The 21,341-nt window shown below is 44.9% G+C and overlaps 1 protein-coding gene across 1 annotated transcript in view; it reads right to left on the bottom strand.

The window, feature by feature from the left end:
• DDX60 (DExD/H-box helicase 60) overlaps positions 1 to 17,946 on the bottom strand; it is an 82,503-nt gene extending 64,557 nt beyond the window's left edge. Inside the window, exons 1-8 of the mRNA XM_032635905.1 lie at positions 17,847 to 17,946; positions 13,865 to 13,967; positions 13,620 to 13,689; positions 11,858 to 12,047; positions 9,602 to 9,943; positions 7,677 to 7,793; positions 6,608 to 6,769; positions 5,120 to 5,278 (exon numbers count right to left, since the gene is read on the bottom strand). Coding sequence (XP_032491796.1) covers positions 5,120 to 5,278; positions 6,608 to 6,769; positions 7,677 to 7,793; positions 9,602 to 9,943; positions 11,858 to 12,047; positions 13,620 to 13,689; positions 13,865 to 13,868 — 1,044 coding nt within the window. The 5' untranslated portion in view covers positions 13,869 to 13,967; positions 17,847 to 17,946. The remainder of the gene's footprint in view (positions 1 to 5,119; positions 5,279 to 6,607; positions 6,770 to 7,676; positions 7,794 to 9,601; positions 9,944 to 11,857; positions 12,048 to 13,619; positions 13,690 to 13,864; positions 13,968 to 17,846) is intronic.
• Between the last annotated feature and the right edge of the window lie 3,395 nt (positions 17,947 to 21,341).

Below are 21,341 nucleotides of genomic sequence, written 5' to 3'. Positions count from 1 at the left end.
CGTCTCCCAGTCTCCATGCTGCCGACATGTCCTCTCTGTCACAGAGCCCGAAACCTCAGGGCGGACTCCATCATGCTGCCCACCCCACGCAGGGGACCCTTCACTTATTCTCCAACGGGGTCCCCTCCTCACTCACGGACACTCTATGGGAAGGGGGAGGGAGGCGCAGTGGGGGCAGAAGAAGACAGTGGTCTTTTCAATAATATTTGTTAAACATGCATCAGTGTACAGCAAGTCCCCTACATACGAACGAGTTCTATTCCAAGAGCTTGTTCGTCAGTCCAATTTGTTCGTAAGTCCAACAAAGTTAGCCTAGGTACCCAACTAACTCAGTCGGCTATATGGTATGTACTGTCATAGATTTATAATACTTTTCACACAAAGAATACATAAAAAACAAACACAGGATAGTAAAGTGCACAAAAGCGCACAACCACTTGTAGAGGAACCACGCACAGGACAATGCATGCCAGACACGTGAACTAACTTACGTGACTGGACGTGCGAACACACGTCCACATCTTTGAAAGTTCGAAACGTGAAGGTTTGTATGTAGGGAACTTACTGTATTATTCTTTTAAAAGCCAGGAATTTGGCTTTTGTTTTTCCAATCCCCAAAGTAAGGGCACCTGCCAGTCTAGCCGGAGGCCAGGCTTATGAGGGAGAGGTAGTGCAGAAAAGGGGTTTTCACAGACGTTCTTCACCTGATAGAATTCGGGGAGTCCATGAACTTGGGTCAGAAAATTACATTTTTATTTTTGCTAACCTGTGGCAAAATTTGTATTTTCTTCCGTTGCAAACCCAGACAAAATACCGTCCCTCCCAGGCAGTAGCTGGGATTGGGCACCAGTAGGGATCACAGATGTTTTCATTATAAGCACTGCAAACATATCGAGATATTGTTGACACTCACCATCCATTGAAAGTACGGTATTTATCTGATTATCTAATGTAGTAACAAAGAAGCACATGTGTTACTATATCACAAACGATACAGTTATAACATTTTATAACAGTATTTCACCATAACTGATTTCCCTAAGAACCTTATTTGAGGCATTTATATTATTCTGAGGAAGGGGCCATAGCATTCATCAGATAGCCACAGGGGCCCCAGAACAAAAAGGCTAAGAAGCCCTGAATAATTCCTTTTTGCCTGGTTCTGACACACCTGTCTGCTGAGGATGGAAAAGCGAGGAAGAGGGGACCACAGTGCAGATCGCGGCGTTTCCCGATGAACAAGCACCTCCCCTGCCACCTGGCTCCATGCATGGCTTGACCCCAGGATGGAGAAGAGGGGGTGCTCTCGTCACTTCCGATCTATCCTCCTACCCCGGCCCAAAAGCCTGCCGCCATCCGTCTGCTCCATCTGGAAGCTCCTAGGTCCCCCACGTACCCAAATAACGATGACTTTCCTGCCTGGCGCAGCTTCACCAGCACCACAGATAACTTCGGCCTCCAAGAAGACGATACCATCGACATTTCTCAAATGTCTTGTATCCAGTGATCCCCCTCACCCCTCTGACCCAGGTCACATTCTCCCCAACATACCCATGCCTGCCACCACCAGGACCTGCTCTCCGTCCTTGCCTTGGTTTGGGCTCCCCCATGAAGCAGACTCCGAGCCTCAACTTTATGGAAAAGTACTAATTTGTGACTGCTCTCAAGAGGCGCCCGTGAGGGGATGCAGAAATGAGACGGGAAAGAAAAGAAAACCAGTAAGGACCATGTTGTCCAACCCATGACCCCTGTGGACAACCAGAGCTTAATTCCACTGGGGAATTCTGAGAGCGTAGAGCACGTTTCAGGGTTACCTGCCCCGACGTGTAAGGAAGCTGGGGTCTCCTGCACCCAGCCCTCACCTGCCGTCGGTGGGGCTTACACCCCAGCATTTCAGACCCAGAAGATCAAACCTTCAGGCAGAGAATGGCAGGCATTTACAGTAAGATGGGAAGTAAAGGAGAGGGAGAGACGGGCCAGGGAACGACAGTCTGTCTGCCTGCCAAGCCCCGAAGAGGGGTTCGTCACGCCCACCGCCGGCCCATCCTTCCAGCCCTGTGTAATGGCCATCACACCCCTTCACTGATCACACCAGGTCCCCCAGGTCAGCAGCCCCTCTGCTCTCCCCCTGCACGATAGGGTCCTTGTAGCTTGTCTCTGGTGCTTTGTTTCCTAGCCCAGCAATTGCACCACCCCCTCGCAAAGATACGGAAACCTCTTTTCCTGTCTTCTTTTCCATAAAATGGTACAAATCCACCAAGGGCGTCCGCCCCGCCTAAACTCTCTTGTTCCTTTCTGTACATATCATGCCATCAGCTGGCTTCCTTGTGCCTGCGGCCATGTGGTTAGGACCCACGGGGCACGGAAAAGTACATGATAACACATACGGGTGCCACTATAATTCTTTTGTCAAATATGTCAAGGGAAGCCTCCAAAGTACCAGGCAGGACAGGGTGGTATGTCCCTCTCAGTAGAGCTTACTCTCCCCCACCTCCAGTAAATATCTCCCACATATTTCACTGTTCTTACACTTCCGGGCCTGCTTCCTCGCCATGACTTTGAGCACATGACTTTGTCTCTACTTCACAGAGGAAATTCACACCAGCAAGCGGGAACCGTAAACAGACCCCACAACCTCCGTCACGGCCGATCTGTACCATTCTTTCTCTCTCTCCTGTAAGAACGGCCATACCCCTCCCTCCATAAAAGGGCATCCTCCACATGCCCGACCCCTCACCTGACTCTCCCTGTATTTTCATCCCATCCTCTCTTAGTTTCCATGATCAGCATTTAGACATGCTCCATCTGTCATTTTAAAAGCGCTCTTTTTTTAGTTTTTATTTTATACTGGAGTACAGTTATTTACTCTGTTGTGTTAGTTTCAGGTGTACAGCAAAGTGATTCACTTATACATATAAGTGTACACATATAAAAGAGTAGCCACTCATTTTTAGATTCTTTTCCTGTATACGTCATTACAGAATATCGGGTAGAGTTCTCTGTGCCACACAGAGGTCCTTATTAGTTATCTATTTTATATAGAGTAGTGTGGATATGTCAATCCCAATCTCCCAATTTATCCCTCCCGCCTTACACACCCTGGTAACCATAGGATTGTATTCTATGTCTGTGAGTCTGCTTCTGTTTTGTAAATAAGTTCATTTGTATCATCTTTTTAGATTCCACATATAAGTGATATCACATGGTATTTGTCTCTCTCTGTCTGACTTACTTCACTCAGTATGACAATCTCTAGGTCCATCCACGTTGCTGCAAATAACATTATTTCATTCACTTTTAGGGCTGAGTGATATTCCATTGTACATGTGTGCCACATCTTCTTTATCCATTCCTCTGTTGATGGACATTTACGTTGATTCTATGTCTTGGCTGCAAAGCGCTCTCCATTGACCCAGGTGCCAGCTCTGCCCTTTGCCGTTCCCTTATTCTCAGGCTCTTACACAGAAAGTTCTCTCCACCGTTATGTTTTCCCTCCCACTCACCTCTGAACCACTGATGCTGACTTTCCTCCCCACCACTCTGCTCACCTGCCTCTTGATTCCCAGCAGCAGTGAGCCCTGTGCCCTCAAACCCAGTGGACTGTGCTCAGTCCTTAACCCCCTACAGCTCTCGACACACCTGATCCTATTAGCCACGCCCACATTTGGAGACACGGTTCCCGTCTCTCAGAGCCATCCGTTCCCCTCTCTCCTCTCCGTCCATTTCAGCAGTTCCTTCCCAGCACCTCAGCCTATGTGGGACCACTGCACGATGGACTTTCTCGGGTCTCTGCCCCGGGCCCTCTTATCATCTCTCTCCCAACATAATTTCGTCCACTACATGAACATCCGTGGGCTGATGACTCCCAATCTTTACGTCCAACGCATCCCACTCTGCGGAGCTCCAAACCAGTATTAACACAGCTCACCTGGCACCTCCATCTGGGTATGTCCTTGGGCCCTCAAACGCACTCTTTCCAAAACTGAACACACGGCGGCCTCCACCAGTGTCCCGTGGACCATGGCACCCTCCCCTCCCCCTGGAGGCTCAAGAGAAGACTGTCCCCCCGACTCTTCCCTGCCCCCGCCGCTCACTCACTAAACCTGTCAACTCCACACCTCAAATCATGATCGACTGCCCACTGCTGTCCAGCCCTCTGCCCATGCCCTTGTCCCCAACATCAGCACCACTTCCAGGCACGGAGGTGACAGTCACCTAACTGGCTTCCCGAGTCCACGTTTCACCTCTCTGATGCACCCTCTGCACTGCACCTGAGACACCTGTTTTGGAATGAAAGTGCCACTGACCTAGAGACCATCCAGCTGCCTCTCGCTGTGCTTGGCATCAGGTTACGTCTCCACCCTCCTAACAGCACCTGAAGGGGCCACAGGGTCTGCCTCTGACCCGTCCCTTCCACTTTGTCCCTTTCCTGTGTCCTTTCTCATCCAGGGACGCTCCGTCACACCACCCTCGGCACGATCACACAGGCTGCTTTACCTCCTAGAATCTGGTGTGCCGCCTCCCTCCAACCTGCTAACTCCTACGCACAGCCTTGGGTTACTTAACTTCTCTTCATTTCTTAAGAGAAGGCATCCTTTTCAGACTGAGTTGTCCTTTTAGTATCAGATTCGAAAGCGTCCAGGAGTAGTTTTAAAAATTCCTTATCTTTCTCTCCCTGCAAAATGTAGCTCTGTGAAAGTGCTGGGCGGGGTGGGTGAACACCTTCTTTTCCTGTGATCCACACGAAGCGCGTGCATTAAATAAATATTTGCGGACCGGCTTCCTAACTGATTGGTTCTAAAACACTTTCCTTGGACCTTCTGACTATAAGTATCAAGATCCTTAAAAAATGTCCGTTTCAATTGATCCACTAGGGCTTCCCTGGTGGCGCAGTGGTTGAGAGTCCGCCTGCCGATGCAGGGGACACGGGTTCGTGCCCCGGTCCGGGAAGATGCCGCATGCCGCGGAGCGGCTGGGCCCGTGAGCCATGGCCGCTGGGCCTGCGCGTCCGGAGCCTGTGCTCCGCAACGGGAGAGGCCACAGCAGTGCGAGGCCCGCGTACCGCAAAAAAATAATAATAATAAAAAAATAAAAATAAACTAATCAAGAGTATACTTACCATTGTTAAGAAAGTCCGAATGTCCTTAATCCAGTGGGAAGTGATGAATCTGGTACGTGCTCTTTGGGAAAGAGGTAAGTGGAGAAGAAATGCCACGCTGAGACAGTGCAGTCTACACCAATCTGTCACCCCCTCCAGGGTGGGGCAGTTCGTCTCCACCTGCATCAGATAAAGAAGGTGGGTCAGAGGACCGTGGCCAGGACACCACCTGATGCCTGGGCACCTCAGAGAAGGTGCAGCGGCACCACGTGGGCAGGAACCACACGCTCTTACGCTGTTCACTCTGCATCTTTGCAGAAGTTCTTTTCTTCACATAACACACACGTTCGGTAAGAGAGACAGGGAACCGCCAGCTTAGTCGCAGTTTACAGGAAGCAACTTCCTGTGTCCTTAGTTGAGCCCAACTTCACATGAGCTGACCCAGCAGCGCATGACGTCAGGAGCCCACAGGATTCTGCACGGCGCGGCCGCACATGAAACGCTCCATCCCTTTTCTCCCAGGCGTCCTATTTTAAAGGTTCTATTGAAAACTACCAGGGTGAGGAAACCGGTACCATCTGAAAACGTACCCAAGTGGAAACAGGGTAAAGCAGTGGGCATATTTAACCTGATGAGACAATGTTTGCAGGGCTGTCACTGGAACCAGACTGAGGCTCATTCAGTGTGCCTCCACAGGGCCAGACGGGGGGTCGAACGATGAGAAGCCCCAGAGAGACAAGTGGTTTAGTATCACTTTTGTGATCATTTAAAATGGCACGCCTAGCCATCTACGTTATTTGGCAAAGACACTATTCAAGCAGACCTAAAGGACACAGGAGAAGGATGACGAGCCCTGCTCGTTTCTGAAACTATGAAAGAAAGAGACCAAACTGCGTTTCTCTTTCATAAGAATCTTCAACCAGGAGTTCCCCAGCACTCAGGGTGTAAACAACACAGTACGTGTACACGTGTGTGTCTGAGTGCATGCGTGCACGTGTGCAGACACACAGGGATGGCTAGTTGGTTGGCGAACAAACCCACACCAGTCTACAGAGTCTCAATGGCCTCTGTCAGCCCTACAGAAGTTGTGGCTTTAGCATCTGTCCAGCCAGGACAGCAGGAAGCTCCTTGCACAAGGCAGTGGACAGAGTGGAGCGTGAATAAGACAGACAGACCTGGTTTCAATCCACACTGTATTTCATCCTTGGGTTTGACGAATGTTCCCTGGACTCTCTGAACCTCAGTAAGAATCACAGCACCTCCCTTAAACTGCTGTCGTGAAGACTTAATGGCACAAGGCATGTAAGAGCCCAGAACATCATAAGGGGGTAAACTCTCACCAAGGGCCACTTTTTTATCTTCCGCTGGAGGGCTGGACACATTTGACTAAAAATGTACTAAGGGAAACATCTGTGAGTAGAACACCAACCCATCTAACAGCACAACAGATGTTTCAGTAAAATCAAATAAATAAAATTTCACTGGTGTTTCACAGTAAACTCATCATACCTGTTGGATGTTAGCTTTCTGAGCATCAGTGGTCTTCGATCTGTTCTCTAAAAAGTGATGGTATAAACTCAAAGACAAGGAGCACGAAGTAACACAAAGAACTTGCCGAATGTCAGATCCTTCCGGCCACAGTTGCTTAAGCAGAGAAATAGTTTCACATGCCTGTCACAGAAGGAAATTGTAAAATGTCGTGGTATTTAGAAAAGTGTTTTCAATCATAAATGATCTTACTAGAAGAACTCATACCGAAGAGAAAAATAGATACGACTACACAAAAACATTTCTGTTTAAAGGAAGAAACAAAATTCAAAATGGGAACATAATAAGTATTTCAATGAAATTATTACAAGTTTAAATATGTAAAGAGCTCCTATATATCAATAAAACATCTAAGCCTTTAATAAGAGATGAGCAGATAATTCACAAAATACAAATATTAATAAAAGTGTTCAATCATTTCAGTAACAAAAAGGACAATTAGATAGCATATTTTTACTTTCAAATTAGCAAAGTATATTCTAAGGATAATAGCACTGGAAATCATGTGATGTGTCATTTCTCTTATATTTGCAAATCAGAGTATACACAGGCACAGAGTTACTGCAAAGCTATGTGGCAATACATATGGTTATCATTATGTATGTTGATACTTTCTGATTGACTATGCAAGTTCTAGGTATGTAGGCTAGGTAAGTTATACAAAATGTGTACCAAGATTTATGCTCCAAGATGTTCATCACAAAGTTATCTGTTAAAGCCAATTTTCAAACAATTTAAATGTTCCGCATTAGAGAAATATTAGGCAACCAGTAAAAATAAAATTTGTGAATAATTTTTCTGATAATCGGAAAAAGTGGTGTATTAAAGTCTGTTATTAATATGTTTGTCTGTTAATATTATTATAGTGATATTAATTTCCTGGTTTGACAAACGTACCTTGGTTACATCAGATCTTAACACTGGGGGCGGAAGCTGGGTGAGAGGTATATGAGAACTCCGAACTATGTTTGCATTTTTTTAGTAATTAAACAATTCGTTCAAATAAAAAGATTTTTAAAAGTTTCAGTACCTCTTCCATCATATCTTTCCATTTTAAATTTCCAAAAAGACGTCCTAATGCTAAAACTCTACATTCCTTCAATTGCTTCATCAGGGTTTTATAAGCATTCTCAAAGTGCTTTTCATGCTGCAAAAGGAAGGCAAGTCACATAAATCGTCATAAATAATATATCACATTACTTTCCAACTAAAGAAAATCATATATTGAAGACAATATTGTTACAATATATTCCTAAGTTAAAAAAAAATACACTAATGTAATTACAGATCATCAACAATGCTTTTAAAGCCTGCCTGTCTTCACCAAATTAATTTTTGTCAAGGTCCATTTTATTTTTTAACAACTTCATCAAGGTATAACTAACATGACACAAAATCCCCTCACTTTAAGGGTACAGTTCAACGGCTTTGGGTAAATTTACAGAGTTGTGCAACCATCGCCATAATCTAATTTTAGAACATTTTCAATATCTCAGAAAGAAACAATTTACCCATTTAACGCACTAGATTTTATTAGAAAAAAATTCAAAGAGACACAGAGAGAATAGCATAACCGCCTTCCCCAGGTAATGAACAACCAGCAACAGCCATTATCAACATGCATGGCATCTTTATACACATTTCATACAGTCCTCAAATTGGTCAATGAAATCACCTCTTTAAGGTGAGTGTTCCATAAACTAGGAAATAAATTATTTTACCAGAAATAAAATCCTCCATTAGAAAATGTCTTTCTTGAGAAAAGACTGGCAAGGAAGTTTGTAGGGACTCTTCAAACACAGATTCAGAAATTGCTCTAACAGAATAAAAAATGAAATGAACGGATTACAGGACCTCCTGTCACTACAAAAAATAATTTTTTAATTAAAAAAAAAATACACACACGAGGCTGTTCCTACTCACAACAGGCAACCAGAGTTGGAAATAGTTTAATGACTGAAGTTCTAACGAAAGCAAAGTAAACTATCTTATTGGATTTTGTGATAACCATCCAGATGTGGCCAGTGCCACGAGGGGTGTGACCCTAAACTCAAAAAGTGAAAATGCTAACTGACACAAAGATCATTTTGATGATATATAGAATTGTCTTCACATTCTAAATTCACTATAAGTAGTGAAAATTAGACAGAAACCAAACTTATTTCTAAAATTGGTGAGCATTTTTGAACTCCCGAACGTTCAATACAGTCATTACCAATTATACCAATACAGCAAAATAATAAGATCACAGGATTAAAATTCTAAATACTTTGAAAATTCTATTAATGATTTAATATTAAGAAATAATTTTATTTCAGGGACCTCCCTGGCGGTCCAGTGATTAAGACTCCATGCTTCCGATGCAGGGGGCACAGGCTGGATCCCTGGTCAGGGAAACAAGACCCTATGCGCCATGCAGTACAGCCAAAATATTCTTTTAATTTTTTTTTAAATTGTATTTCATCAACTTTCACCATTGTTTTCTCACGAAAAGCTACCACATTCACCATCATTTCACTAGTATGTGGACGCGTGTCTGGCCTTCCTAAGTGGAGATGGAACCGCATGAGACACTTAAGCACCGAAGTGCTGGGGTCAGGCTGCCTCTTTTAAAATCCAGGCTGTATTACTGGATTTGGAATTGACAATGGGCAGATTATTTGTTCAAGTATCTATTTCATCATCTGCAAAACATAGACAACACTAACACCTCCCTCACAGGGTCACTGTGAAGGTTAGATAAAATGACTCATGGGAAGCACCAAGCACTATTGTTATGACAACAACTGCCCAATAAGTGACTGCATTTTTGTTTTATTATTATCATTTCTATTTTTCTACACCTCTCTGTTAAACCTATGATAATTTCCATAAAAGAGGGAGAAATAAAACTGAGTCAAGTAATGCAGAAAATTTCGTGAAATTCTCAAAGTTTGTCTTTTAGGTGCAAACTACCTTCTGGAAAATCAACTGGTGTTCGTACTTGCTCGGCATAAAGTACGCGTAAAGTCGAAGGACATCGGATGCTTGGCCCGAGAAGAGCACGGCATTGACATTCATCGCCCAGGACTGAATGATTAAAAAGTTGAAAAGGTGTACTTGTAGATGGCTCAGGCTTTCATCGGCAACGATCAGAAAATATGGGTAACTGTCTTCCAAGAAACTTTTCCACTCTTGTGAGAAGCACCCAGAAAAATCTGTTCGGACATCAATGCTGGTATTATGCTGAAGGTGGAGAATTAACGCCGTTCTCAGAGGAAGCAGTTCGGGGATGCTGTTGTATGCGTGTTCAACATCCTGTGGGGTAGACAATTTTGAAATCATCATTTCGCCGTCTACTAGTTTTGCTGGTTAACACATACCATGAAAGTCATTAAAGGAATAGGTTCCAACACAGTTGTATTCTGTTCTATAGTCAGAACATAGACCCTCGATCCTTGACTGTCATTTTGCAGATACACGCCACAAATCACAATTTGGGTTTAAATACATGTGTCCGCTTTAACTCACACTTTCCCTTCCCATTCTAATCCTTCTCCTCTCCAATCTCACTTCAAAAAGAAAAAGGAAAGAAAAATATGTAAAAGCAAATGGTAGCTATAAAGCGTCCATGGGGAAAGCTGGGGTGGATCGCGCTGCAGGGACAGTCCCAGGTCACCCGGAAGTAGCACCGGTTTTTATCAAAAGTCCACAGTTCATGCATTGCTCGCAGGCAGTCAGCAAGGCTCAAATATCTAACAATAATATGGATCACAAAAGAACTGAACAGACATGCACTAAAACCTCCAAGAATAACACACTGGTTACCTTTAGGGATAGAATGAGGAGGTGGTGGTGGTATGATACATACATGTATTTGAAACTGTTAAAATTTCATGAGTTATACGCACATTCAAATCAAGGAAGACCAGGTATCTTCCCTTGGATGTATTTACTTCAGAGCAAATAAGAACAAAGCAACATTGGTGAGTTTGATCCACCTCTGGGCTCAAACAAACTGTTTTTTTTTTTTTTGGTTTTTTTGTTTTTTTTAGTTGCTGGGAGTAGGAGTTTATTAATTTATTTTTGCTGCGTGGGGTCTTCGTTTCTGTGCGAGGGCTTTCTCTAGTTGTGGCAAGCAGGGGCCTCTCACTATCGCGGCGCGGGGGCCTCTCACTATCGCGTCCTCTCCCGTCGCGGAGCACAGGCTCCAGACACACAGGCTCAGTAGCTGTGGCTCACAGGCCTAGTTGCTCCGCGGCATGTGGGATCCTCCCAGACCGGGGCCCGAGCCCACGTCCCCCGCATTAGCAGGCAGACTCTCAACCACTGCGCCACCAGGGAAGCCCCCACAAACTGTTGAGTTTTGAAGACAGAGGTGGACCTACTTGGAGTTGGGAGATTAGAACCCGGAGATCAGCTCAGTCGCTTCCAGGACACCCCTCCCCCTCCTCCAGGGTCCTGTGTGTCCTCACAGGAAAGCTCCATGAGGGCAAATAAAAAATAATCCTCTACAAATGACCCAATTTCATTCCTTTTTATGGCTGAGTAATATTCCATTGTGTATATGTACCACATCTTCTTTCTCCGTTCGTCTGTGATGGACATTTACGTTGACCTGGCTATTGTAAACAGTGCTGCAATGAACACTGGGGTGCATGTTTCTTTTTGAACTGGGTCATCTGTAGAGACGTGGATGGACCTAGAGACTGTCATACAGAGTGAAGTAAGTCAGAAAGAGAAAAACAAATATCGTATATTAACGCATATATGTGGAACCTAGAAAAATGGTACAGATGAACCGGTTTGCAGGGCAGAAATAGAGACAAAGAAATAGAAACAAACGTATGGACACCAAGGGGGGAAAGGGGGGAGCGGGAAGAACTGGGTAATTGGGATTGATATATATACACCAGTATGTATAAAATAGATAACTAATGAGAACCTACTATATAGCAGAGAGAAACCCTACTTCACTTCACTGCACACCAGAAACTAACACAACATTGTAAAACAACTATACCCCAATGAAAATAATAATAATAATCCTCAACGTAGTAATTTCTGAATACTGGGATCCTGGGTCACTTTTTTTTCTGTTCTTCCCTTTAAATTTGCTGAATTTTTATAGATCTACTTCACTTTGAAATAAGAAAAAAAACCTACTTATACGACAATGTCACTGTAGTCTCAGTTCTCAAATCATAGAAAAGAACCCAACTGTCACATTACCTTGAAGAAAACGACGGCAAAATGTCCTCCTTTATGAATTAGATCCACAAGGTAGCATTCAACCAGGTAAAAGAAGTGCAGGCCCTGTTCAGGCCGCAAGGATTTCTCACAGATGTATGTCATCAGCAGTGAGTCTCCATCAATCAGGAAAAACTCAGACTCAACAAAATCATTCAACAGACTGTCATAACTAAAATACAAACAGTGAAAAGGAAAAATTACACGAAGATGAAATCAGGCCCCGACGGCAGCAGCTTTACTATCATTATCATCTTCACCATCACTGTCATCAATAGCTTGATTTACTGAGTAATTCTTTCACGTTGGTCTCTACACTGACTCGCCAAAGACACCCACACGCACGAGTGTTCTTCACAGGAGGAATCGGCATCACCTCCGCTCAACAGGGAAGGAAACTGAGGCTCGAAGACAGAGCACGTTATCTAAGGCCAAAATGTGGGCCGGACTCAGGGACTGAACACCTATATCTGAATATAGACCTTCCTGCTTCATCAATCTCATCCTTTCTAAAGAAGATGTGGCACATACATACAATGGAATATTACTCAGCCATAAAAAGAAACGAAATTGAGTTATTTGTAGTGAGGTGGATGGACCTAGAGCCTGTCATACAGAGTGAAGTAAGTCAGAGAAAAACAAATACCGTATGCTAACACATATATATGGAATCTAAAATAAAAAAACAAAAAGGCATGAAGAACCTAGGGACAAGACGGAATAAAGAATAAAGACACAGACCTGCTAGAGAATGGACTTGAGGATACGGGGAGGGGGAAGGGTAAGCTGGGACAAAGTGAGAGAGTGGCATGGACATATATAGACTACCAAACGTAAAACAGATAGCTAGTGGGAAGCAGCTGCATAGCACAGGGAGATCAGCTTGGTGCTTTGTGACCACCTAGAGGGGTGGGATAGGGAGGGTGGGAGGGAGGGAGACGCAAGAGGGAAGAGATATGGGAACATATGTATATGTATAACTGAGTCACTTTGTTATAAAGCAGAAACTAACACACCACTGTAAAGCAATTATACGCCAATAAAGATGTTAAAAAAAAGAGATTACTGTAGAGGGAGGAGACATGGGAACATGTGTATATGTATAACTGATTCACTTTGTTATAAAGCAGAAACTAACACACCACTGTAAAGCAATTATACTCCAATAAAGATGTTTAAAAAAAAAAGAGAATTACTGTAGCGGGAGGAGACATGCGAACATATGTGTATGTATAGCTGATTCATTTTGTTATAAAGCAGAAACTAACACACCAGTGTAAAGCAATTATACTCCGATAAAGATGTTTAAAAAAAAAATACATGGAAATTGTAAGCATGATTTTCAGAAGACTGAATAAATGCTCTCAAATACGGGAAAAAAAAAAATCTCATCCTTTCATAAAATGATGGGTTCATTGACAGCCATGGACAATAAAGCAAGAGAAGACTGTCTCCACTGACCATCAAACAGCTCTAAAAGTTCTGTGTTCAACAATCTCATATATATATATATATATATATATATATATATACATATATATACAATACTATAATACATATACTAAGATAAATGATAAATAGATTAGATATGTGGATAGATGGAAGGATGGATGGATAGATAGATAGTAGACAGACGGTAGATGATAGATAGATGAAAGGTAGATAATCGCTTTAAGGCCAATCCGACACACAGGGAATAAGATGTAGAACTTTATATCTCTTGATTTATTACTACAACACTCACTCAGCTTCTGCCATCTGATCCAAAATCAACTGTGACATTTTCTCCAAAAGCTTCAGGTACTTTTCTAAACCTAAAAAAAGAGAGAGAGAAAGAGAATGAATTATTTTCAATCAATCCTTTTTAAAAGAGCTATCATTTACAGACTATTTGAGAAAGAAAAAAGTCATAAAGTTAATTCTATTAAATCTGTGTAGCTCGCAGAGTCATTATGTTACAATTTATAAATATTTTAAATTGAAAATTACCCATTCTTGCCACGTGCCTGCAACCTGATGGAAAATATTAAATACAGCAAATAGCCTTTACTGTGGTACCTCTAAGTGGTAGATGCTAATGAAAACGGCAGACCTACAAAGAAAGAAAAATTAGAAATGAATTATTCCATCAACAGACGGTACTGAATGACTATTGTGTGTTAAACAAAACTTTAGGCACTGGGAATACAAGAATGAACAAAAGTCAAAATGCTGTCAGTTCCCATGAAACTTAAAATTTACCAGGAAAGATAAATATCTATCAGATAATCACACGAACAACGGAACATTGCAAATGTGACAAAGTCAAAAGGTCAGTGGAAACTTCCCTAAAGAAGCAATGCTTGAGCTGAGTTCTGAAGGATGAGAGGAGAATTAATTAAACAAAGGGGTGGGGTGGGTAGCACTGCAGGCAGAGAGAACCCAGAACACCTGGCGCAAAAAGCCTTGTGGCGGGAAAGTGTGTGGATGGTTCTAGGTCCTGAGAAGAAGCCAGCCGCGCTGGAGCGCAGAAACACAGTTATGCAGAGCCTCTGAGCGCATGTTTGTCATCCTAAAATCCACGGATGGATTTTACGCAGGGAGTAATGTGATTGACTGTGCATCTTGGAAGATTACACTGGCTCCAGTACAGAGAACAGATGGGGTGAAGCAAAGACCCCGCTAGGGAGGCGGAGAGAAAGCCACTGTTCTAGAGCAATGGGAGTAGCTGCATGCAGTGTAGCTGGACAGTAGTTTGAGGCACATGTTCATCTCAGATACTCAGAAGGTGAGTTTGACATGACGAGGTCATGGATCAGCTACGGATAGAGAAGAGGAGCCCCTTCGGATTCCACCTGATGCAATCGCAATGCAAGGCGAGGCTGCTCCCTGGGCTGGAAACCTTGGGATGCGGCCAACGTCAGGGAAAGATCCTAAGTCCATTTGTGGTCAGCCTGGGTTCGACTTACTATGGGATATGTCCTGTAAGTAATTAAATGTACAGGTCTAGAGATCAAACACGAGGTCTGCGCTAGACCTCAGTGTGAGAGCAGTTTCAGTGTTATGGTTAAGTGAGGCCACCGGTGTGGAAGAAGTCGCTCGGACAGAGAGACACAGCATCAGGAAAGACAGTATCAGACACACGAGACGAGATGGGTTCAATCACAGCATCCCAGAGGTTCGCGGGTGCCCTTAACGTCTCAGGACTTTTTTTTTTTTAAATCGTACTCCTAAGACAAAATGAATTCCTAATAGTTCATGTATTAAGCAGTGAGCTCCAAACAAATTAAGTCCTAACACCTTCATTTGAAAATATAATGCACATAAACTGAAAGAGATAATATAGGTTTTGAAATTAACTAACAATGACTAATGGGACATGAGTGCATGCTGGGCACTGGGCAGATTTTCAACCACAGCTATGTTGGCAGAATAAAGCCTCCTTCATCTGACAGGTAAGGGACTCCCGGCCTGTTCCCCAACCCTCACAGGAAGCTTTCCATATTAAACTTTACCCCAAACTGGTTCTCACCTAAACATCACACAGAATCCACAATCATTACGCTCAGTTCTCTCTCATGTAAGGGAGAAACATGCTAAGTAAAACAAAACCAGCTACCTATCATAATAACCACGAGTGAATATGTAGAAAACATTAGAATCGCTCGACATTTAAGGGGGAAGAAAAAAAAAATATGAAACCAGAAGAACAAACGTGATTCAAGGACAGAATAGTCCTTAAAAAAAAAAACTCCAGTTAGAGTCCTCAATAATGACAGTGACATTAACTAATAAAACAGTAACAGGTTGCTACAGCAAAAAAAAGTAAATGCTCATAAAAATTTTAAATACAATTTCAGAAAAATAATTTATGCACAGAACGGAATGGGCATGCTGAAATTTCAAGTTAGCGGATCTAGGGGTTAAAATCCAGGAAATTTCTTAGAGGAGAGAAGAGAAAATCAAAGAGATGGAAAATAGAAAAATTACTAAAATGTGGAGGAGAGATCAACAAGTTCTAAGTCCATTTCACAGTAATTCCAGTCACAGAGAAGTACGATTGCAAAGTGGGGTGGGGATAAATTAAAAGTAATCAAAGATATAATAGTTAGCATAACATAACAATATTAGGCCAGAGTTAAAGAAAAATATACTTTTTTAGATTGAAAAGTTTTTCCAAGCACTGAGCAGAAATAATGGCAAATGAGAAAACCATGCTTACACACAGCTTGTGAAAACCGAAGAGCTCCAGGAATACAGAGAAAGACGGAAGCACCACAAAGAGGTGTAAGGCAGATGTGAGCAGAGAGAACATGGGCGCTGCCAGCGGGACGCCGGGCTTCTCACCCCAGTTGTGAACATACTACAGTTGAGGTAAGTTACGTTCTCTGTCTCACTTCACTCATCCACTCATCGGACAATCATATTACTCCCCCTGGCTGTGTTTGCAAGCCATTTAAAAGTATCAGCTGATGCATACAAATGGATTAAAACAGTACCTGGCACACAGATACAACACATCAAAATGAGAGCATTACTGGATGTCTTGATAAAAGAAAAGAATACTTTCAAAGTTCTGAGAGGAAAATGTTTTGAACTAAGAATTCTGTATCCAAACAGTCATTCAATTCATCAGGAGGGGGAAAAGACAGTACTACTAGGCATTTAAGAAGTCAGGGACTTCCCTGGTGGCGCAGTGATTAAGAATCCGTCTGCCAATGCCGGGGACAGTGGTTCGAGCTCTGGTCGGGGAATATCCCACATGCCGCGGAGCAGGTAAGCCCGTGCGCCACAACTACTGAGCCTGCGCGCCACAACTACTGAAGCCCACGTGCCTAGAGCCCATGCTCCGCAACGAGAAGCCACTGCAATGAGAAGCCTGCGCACCGCAAGGAAGAGTAGCCCCTGCTCGCAGCAACTAGAGAATGCCCTTGAGCAGCAACAAAGACGCAACGCAGACAAAAATAAATTAATTAATTAAAAAAAAAAACAAAAGAAAAACCACCACCAATATAAACTTTCAAACAAAAACCCCCAGCTTATTAAGAAATAAATTGCAAGAGGATGAAAGAGATGGTAACAAACTTCCAAACACAGTAGTGTCAGAACGTTGTTTGGCTTCTGATTTTAAAATCTTAAATCGAAAGAAGGGGAAAACAAAGAGGAATCGTGGACTACACGTTGGAGGAGTGACAGCCAAAGCCAGAGAACACGGTCCAGGTGATGGTGGAGCACACAAGGGGACCGCTCCTGAAACAAGGCCTGCAGAGGAGCTGACCCGCAGTGGGCAGGACTTGAGGGTGGCCTCTGAGACCCCAGCCTCCCCGGTGTGCCCCGCCCCCCATAACCTGTCCCCTGGGCGTGGGCAGGTCCGGGGCTCAGCCCCCTGCCTGGACTTCCCATCCACTGAAACTCTTAACGCGGTGAATTTCGACGGACTTCAGCCACCGAAGGGGTGATCATTTGTTTCACAGCAATAGCAAACGAATGCGTACCCCTTGACCGTGAATACTTCGTTAAAAAAAAAAATTCTTACAGCGCTAAGCCACTGAAATGTAGGAATCACCTGGGAGACCTTATGAAAATGCAGACTCTGATTCTGCAAGTTTGGTTTGGGTCCGAGGCTCCGCAGGGATGAGGAAGCTGCTTGGCGCTGCCCCGTCCAGGGCTCACCGGCCCTGCCCGCCTCTGACGCGCTTTGGTCTCCCCAGTAGCCCCACGCCCACCCTTTCTCCGAAGAGGACCCTTAGTGCCTGAGCACTCGTCTCCCTCCTCAGACCTCAGCGCCCACTTCCCCCTTGCAACTCCGGAGCTCTGCGACGCGCCGCCCCCCGCAGCATCGCGCATCCCTCGCCCCCGCCCTGCATCCCCGGCGCCCAGCGCCCGCGCCGGGCACCTCCCCGCCCATCAGGTCAAAGACCTCGAGCCCCTGCGAGACCGCAGCGCCCCGGGACCCGCGAGACGCCCTCATACCCTTTACCCCGGGCCGAACCTGGAGCCGGACCCGCAGCGTCTGAAGGGCATCTGAGCGCACCGCAGAGAAGCAGGAGGGCGCGGAGCGTAGAACCTGTGTAGGGGTCGGACGGGGCGGGGCGGGGCGGGGCCCCGGAAGCTCAGAGGTCTGGGAGACTTTCGGTTTCCTTTCTTGTTTCCAGGACTTCAGTTTCAAGTTTCGTTTCACCGCGCTTCAGTTGTGTGAGCTGGTAGGTGGTTTGAGCATCCTTCCGTCACAACATCCAGCAAGAGGCAGGAGAGGACTTTGGGATTTGGGCATGAAATAGAGGGAAATGAGGCAGAGAAATCCGGGACATCTATCTAAACAAGATAAAATCAAGAAGAGGCGGAATTAGAAATAGGTGAAATGTGTCCACCTAAAAAATGTTCACAACCTAGAAGTTGAGAGTTACGTTTTACTCGGCAGGAATTTTTAGGACTTCAAGCCCAGGAGGCAGCATCTCAAGAAACCCTGAGAAACTGCTCTGAGGAGGTGAGGGGGGCGGAGCCAGATTACATAGTTTTTGCAAGAAAGGGCAGGGAGTCTGAACGTCAGAAGATTATTGTTAATTAAGGAAAACCAGATATCCCAAGTTAAGGAAATTAGTGCTTTTCTATATATGGGAAGATGCAAGAGTCTGGGCTCACTGAAATCATTCCTTGGATCTGCACCTCAGCTCTCTGGGGCCAATGTTTTCACATCCTGAGTTTCCGCATGGCTCACCGCAGGGAGTGGCTGCAGTCTGACGGCTGCTAGATGGCAGGTATTCTTTTCCTTCCTGAGTTCCCTCAGGGCTCACCGGCTCACTGTGGAGGGCTGCAATCGCTGATGACTGTGACGTTCTTTGTTTAATGATGTGGCAGGAAATATTCCATTTCTCAAATGTAAGGTACTGTGGAATCTGAAATTCCACCTTTATGCAAAAAGAAAAAAACCAGTTAAGAACGCGTGAACTTGGAGTTTCTGTGATGAGAAGCTGAGAATTACCGTCCTGTGTCAACTATATTTGGAGCTTTCATGGACCGAGAAACATCTTTCTGTGAAATCGAAAGCGCAACATTCTCACGGTTTTTTTTGCCGCACCAGGTAGCCTGTGGGATCTTAGTTCCCCCACCAGGGGACTGAAACCCAGGCAGTGGAAAGGCAGAGTCCTGACGGCTGGACGGCCAGGGAATTCCTTATTTCTCACTTTAATTGATGTTATTTTTACGTAATTTCTGCCTGCTGATGTTTGCAGTTGCTTACCGTGCTCACGTACTTAATTTCATGAACTTCATGAACGCCATAAACGTGCAAATACGCTGGAATTCCAGGAAGTGGTGGGTGGGGGAATCTTAGCGACATTGGGAAGCCAGGAACTGCTCTGTCCGCAAGAAACGAAGAGCGGTCCAGGCTCTCACTGCTCCACAGGGGAAAACAGACAGATGGCCATCGACTGGAGAAAAGGGCAGGGGCCGAGAAGGTGGACACTCCTCACAGCCATCAGGCTTTTACTTACTATTTATTTGCAAGTTTGTGATGTGTTTCTTGTGATGATAGTGAGAAAGAAAACAAGAGAACCTGGAACTTGACACCTGACTGGTCTAAAGTGACACTCCGTTTGTGTCCCTCCTTCGCCAAGCTCTCTAAGGCGCTTGCCTGGGACCAGCTGGGCGATGCCCCTCCCTCCTCCTGCCCAAAGGTCAGTGTCCTGACTCCTGACACCCATGAGCTCAGAGCAAAGGTATCAATACTTGGCAGGATGGACTGAAGTAAGGCTCTGGAGCTGAGGAAATGATTGGTACTTACCCAGGGGGCTCGGAGGGTCCTTACCAGAGGGAGGTGGAAGCCACCTTCTTTTTGGCATGGTGGCCTCTCGTGGTCTACATGCACTGTCTACACCTCTTCCCCTCCGCCGAGTCCTTGAACCCCTTTATTCCAGATCTGCCTTGAAACTGCTCTGTCAGAGACCAGCGATGAGTCATTGATTGAGAAATCAGGATAATGGTCCTCCGGTCCACGATTCACTGACTTCTCTCTCTGAAAATTTTGAAAGATTTTAGCCAATCTCTCTTTTCCTAAGAGCCTCTTCTCCCTAGGTTTCAGTTACAGTATTCTTTAGATCTATTTCTTTCCCTCCCATCTCTTGGGATTAATGGGGTGATCACGTAACAGTTGTTCAAATCAGAGCCTGGGGACTGTTGTTGAATGTTCACTCAAATCCCAGTGAACTTGAGCTCCTAACATGGATGGAATCTGGCACCTCTGTGCTGCCATTTTCCACAGGCCAGTGAGGGCATCACCACTTCTCACCTGGATGGCTGAAACAGCTCTTCCCTGCCGGACTGCAGTCGGCCCCTCCATCCCATTTCCACCAGTGAGCATGGAAAATGGAGCCTGTCCGGTCCCTGTTGAACACACTCCAATGCTTCCTCATTGCTTCTGGATTAAAGCAGCCTACTAGTCCTTCCTCTTTGGGGGCCTCCAACCATTTGATAGGTCTCCTTCCACCCGCCCTTGAGTCAGGGCCCACAGCCAAGCGCAGGACCCCTGTCCTGGACAGACGTGATTGACAGGTGACTTGTTCCATGTACTCACAGCCCCGGAAGGAGCCAGCCCCCCAGGCAGGGCACACAGGCCAGGACCGGGGAGCAAAGTCACCAGGTGGGACTGTAGAAGGCAGACTTGGTCATAACCAGAGGGTGGGGTGACCCTGGTTCCCTTGGGAAGTCGTGATTGCTTGCTGAAATAATCGTGCTGGTGGTCAGGGAGTGACAACTCCTGGGTAAATGCAGCTGATCTGGAGGACAGAGGAACTGGCCGGGGTTGGGGTGTCGGGCATGGGGGTATATCTGCTCTCACCTGACAAGCCCCCCAGGGAGCATATGTGCCCCTGGAGGAACTCAGGGATCCCCGGGAGGCTCAAAGATGTCGAGGATGTCAAGGCAGTGAAGCTTCCCCAAAATATGGCACCTCAGCACGTGGAGCATCTCAGCTGGACGGCAAGAAGCAGAAAGGTCACTCCAACCACCACCTTTACATTCTTCCCTGAAATCAGGGGATACCCCTCACCCCCCATCCCCTGGGACCAGAGGACAGAGGGCATCCTCATCACCAGAGATGGGGAACACAGGGCCAAAGAGGCAGAAGGCTGAACAATACATTACTAAATAACCAAGAGATCACCGAAGAAATCAAAGAGGAAATCAAAAACTATCTAGACACAAATGACCATGAAAACTCTATGATCCAAAACCTATGCGATGCAGCAAAAGCAGTTCTAAGAGGGAACTTTATAGCAATACAATCCTACCTCAGGAAACAAGAAAAATCTCAAACAATCTAACCTTACACTGAAAGGAACTAGAGCAAGGAGAACAAACAAAACCCAAAGTTAGTAGAAGGAAAGAAATCATAACGATCAGAGCAGAAATAAATGAAATAGAAACAAAGAAAACAATAGCAAAGATCGATAAAACTAAAAGCTGCTTCTTTGAGAAAATAAACAAAATT

Source organism: Phocoena sinus, chromosome 6 (assembly GCF_008692025.1).
Source record: "Phocoena sinus isolate mPhoSin1 chromosome 6, mPhoSin1.pri, whole genome shotgun sequence".
NCBI lineage: Eukaryota > Metazoa > Chordata > Mammalia > Artiodactyla > Phocoenidae > Phocoena > Phocoena sinus.
The sequence above is the reverse complement of the archived record's forward strand: the minus strand, read 5'-3'. Positions and strand labels throughout refer to the sequence as shown.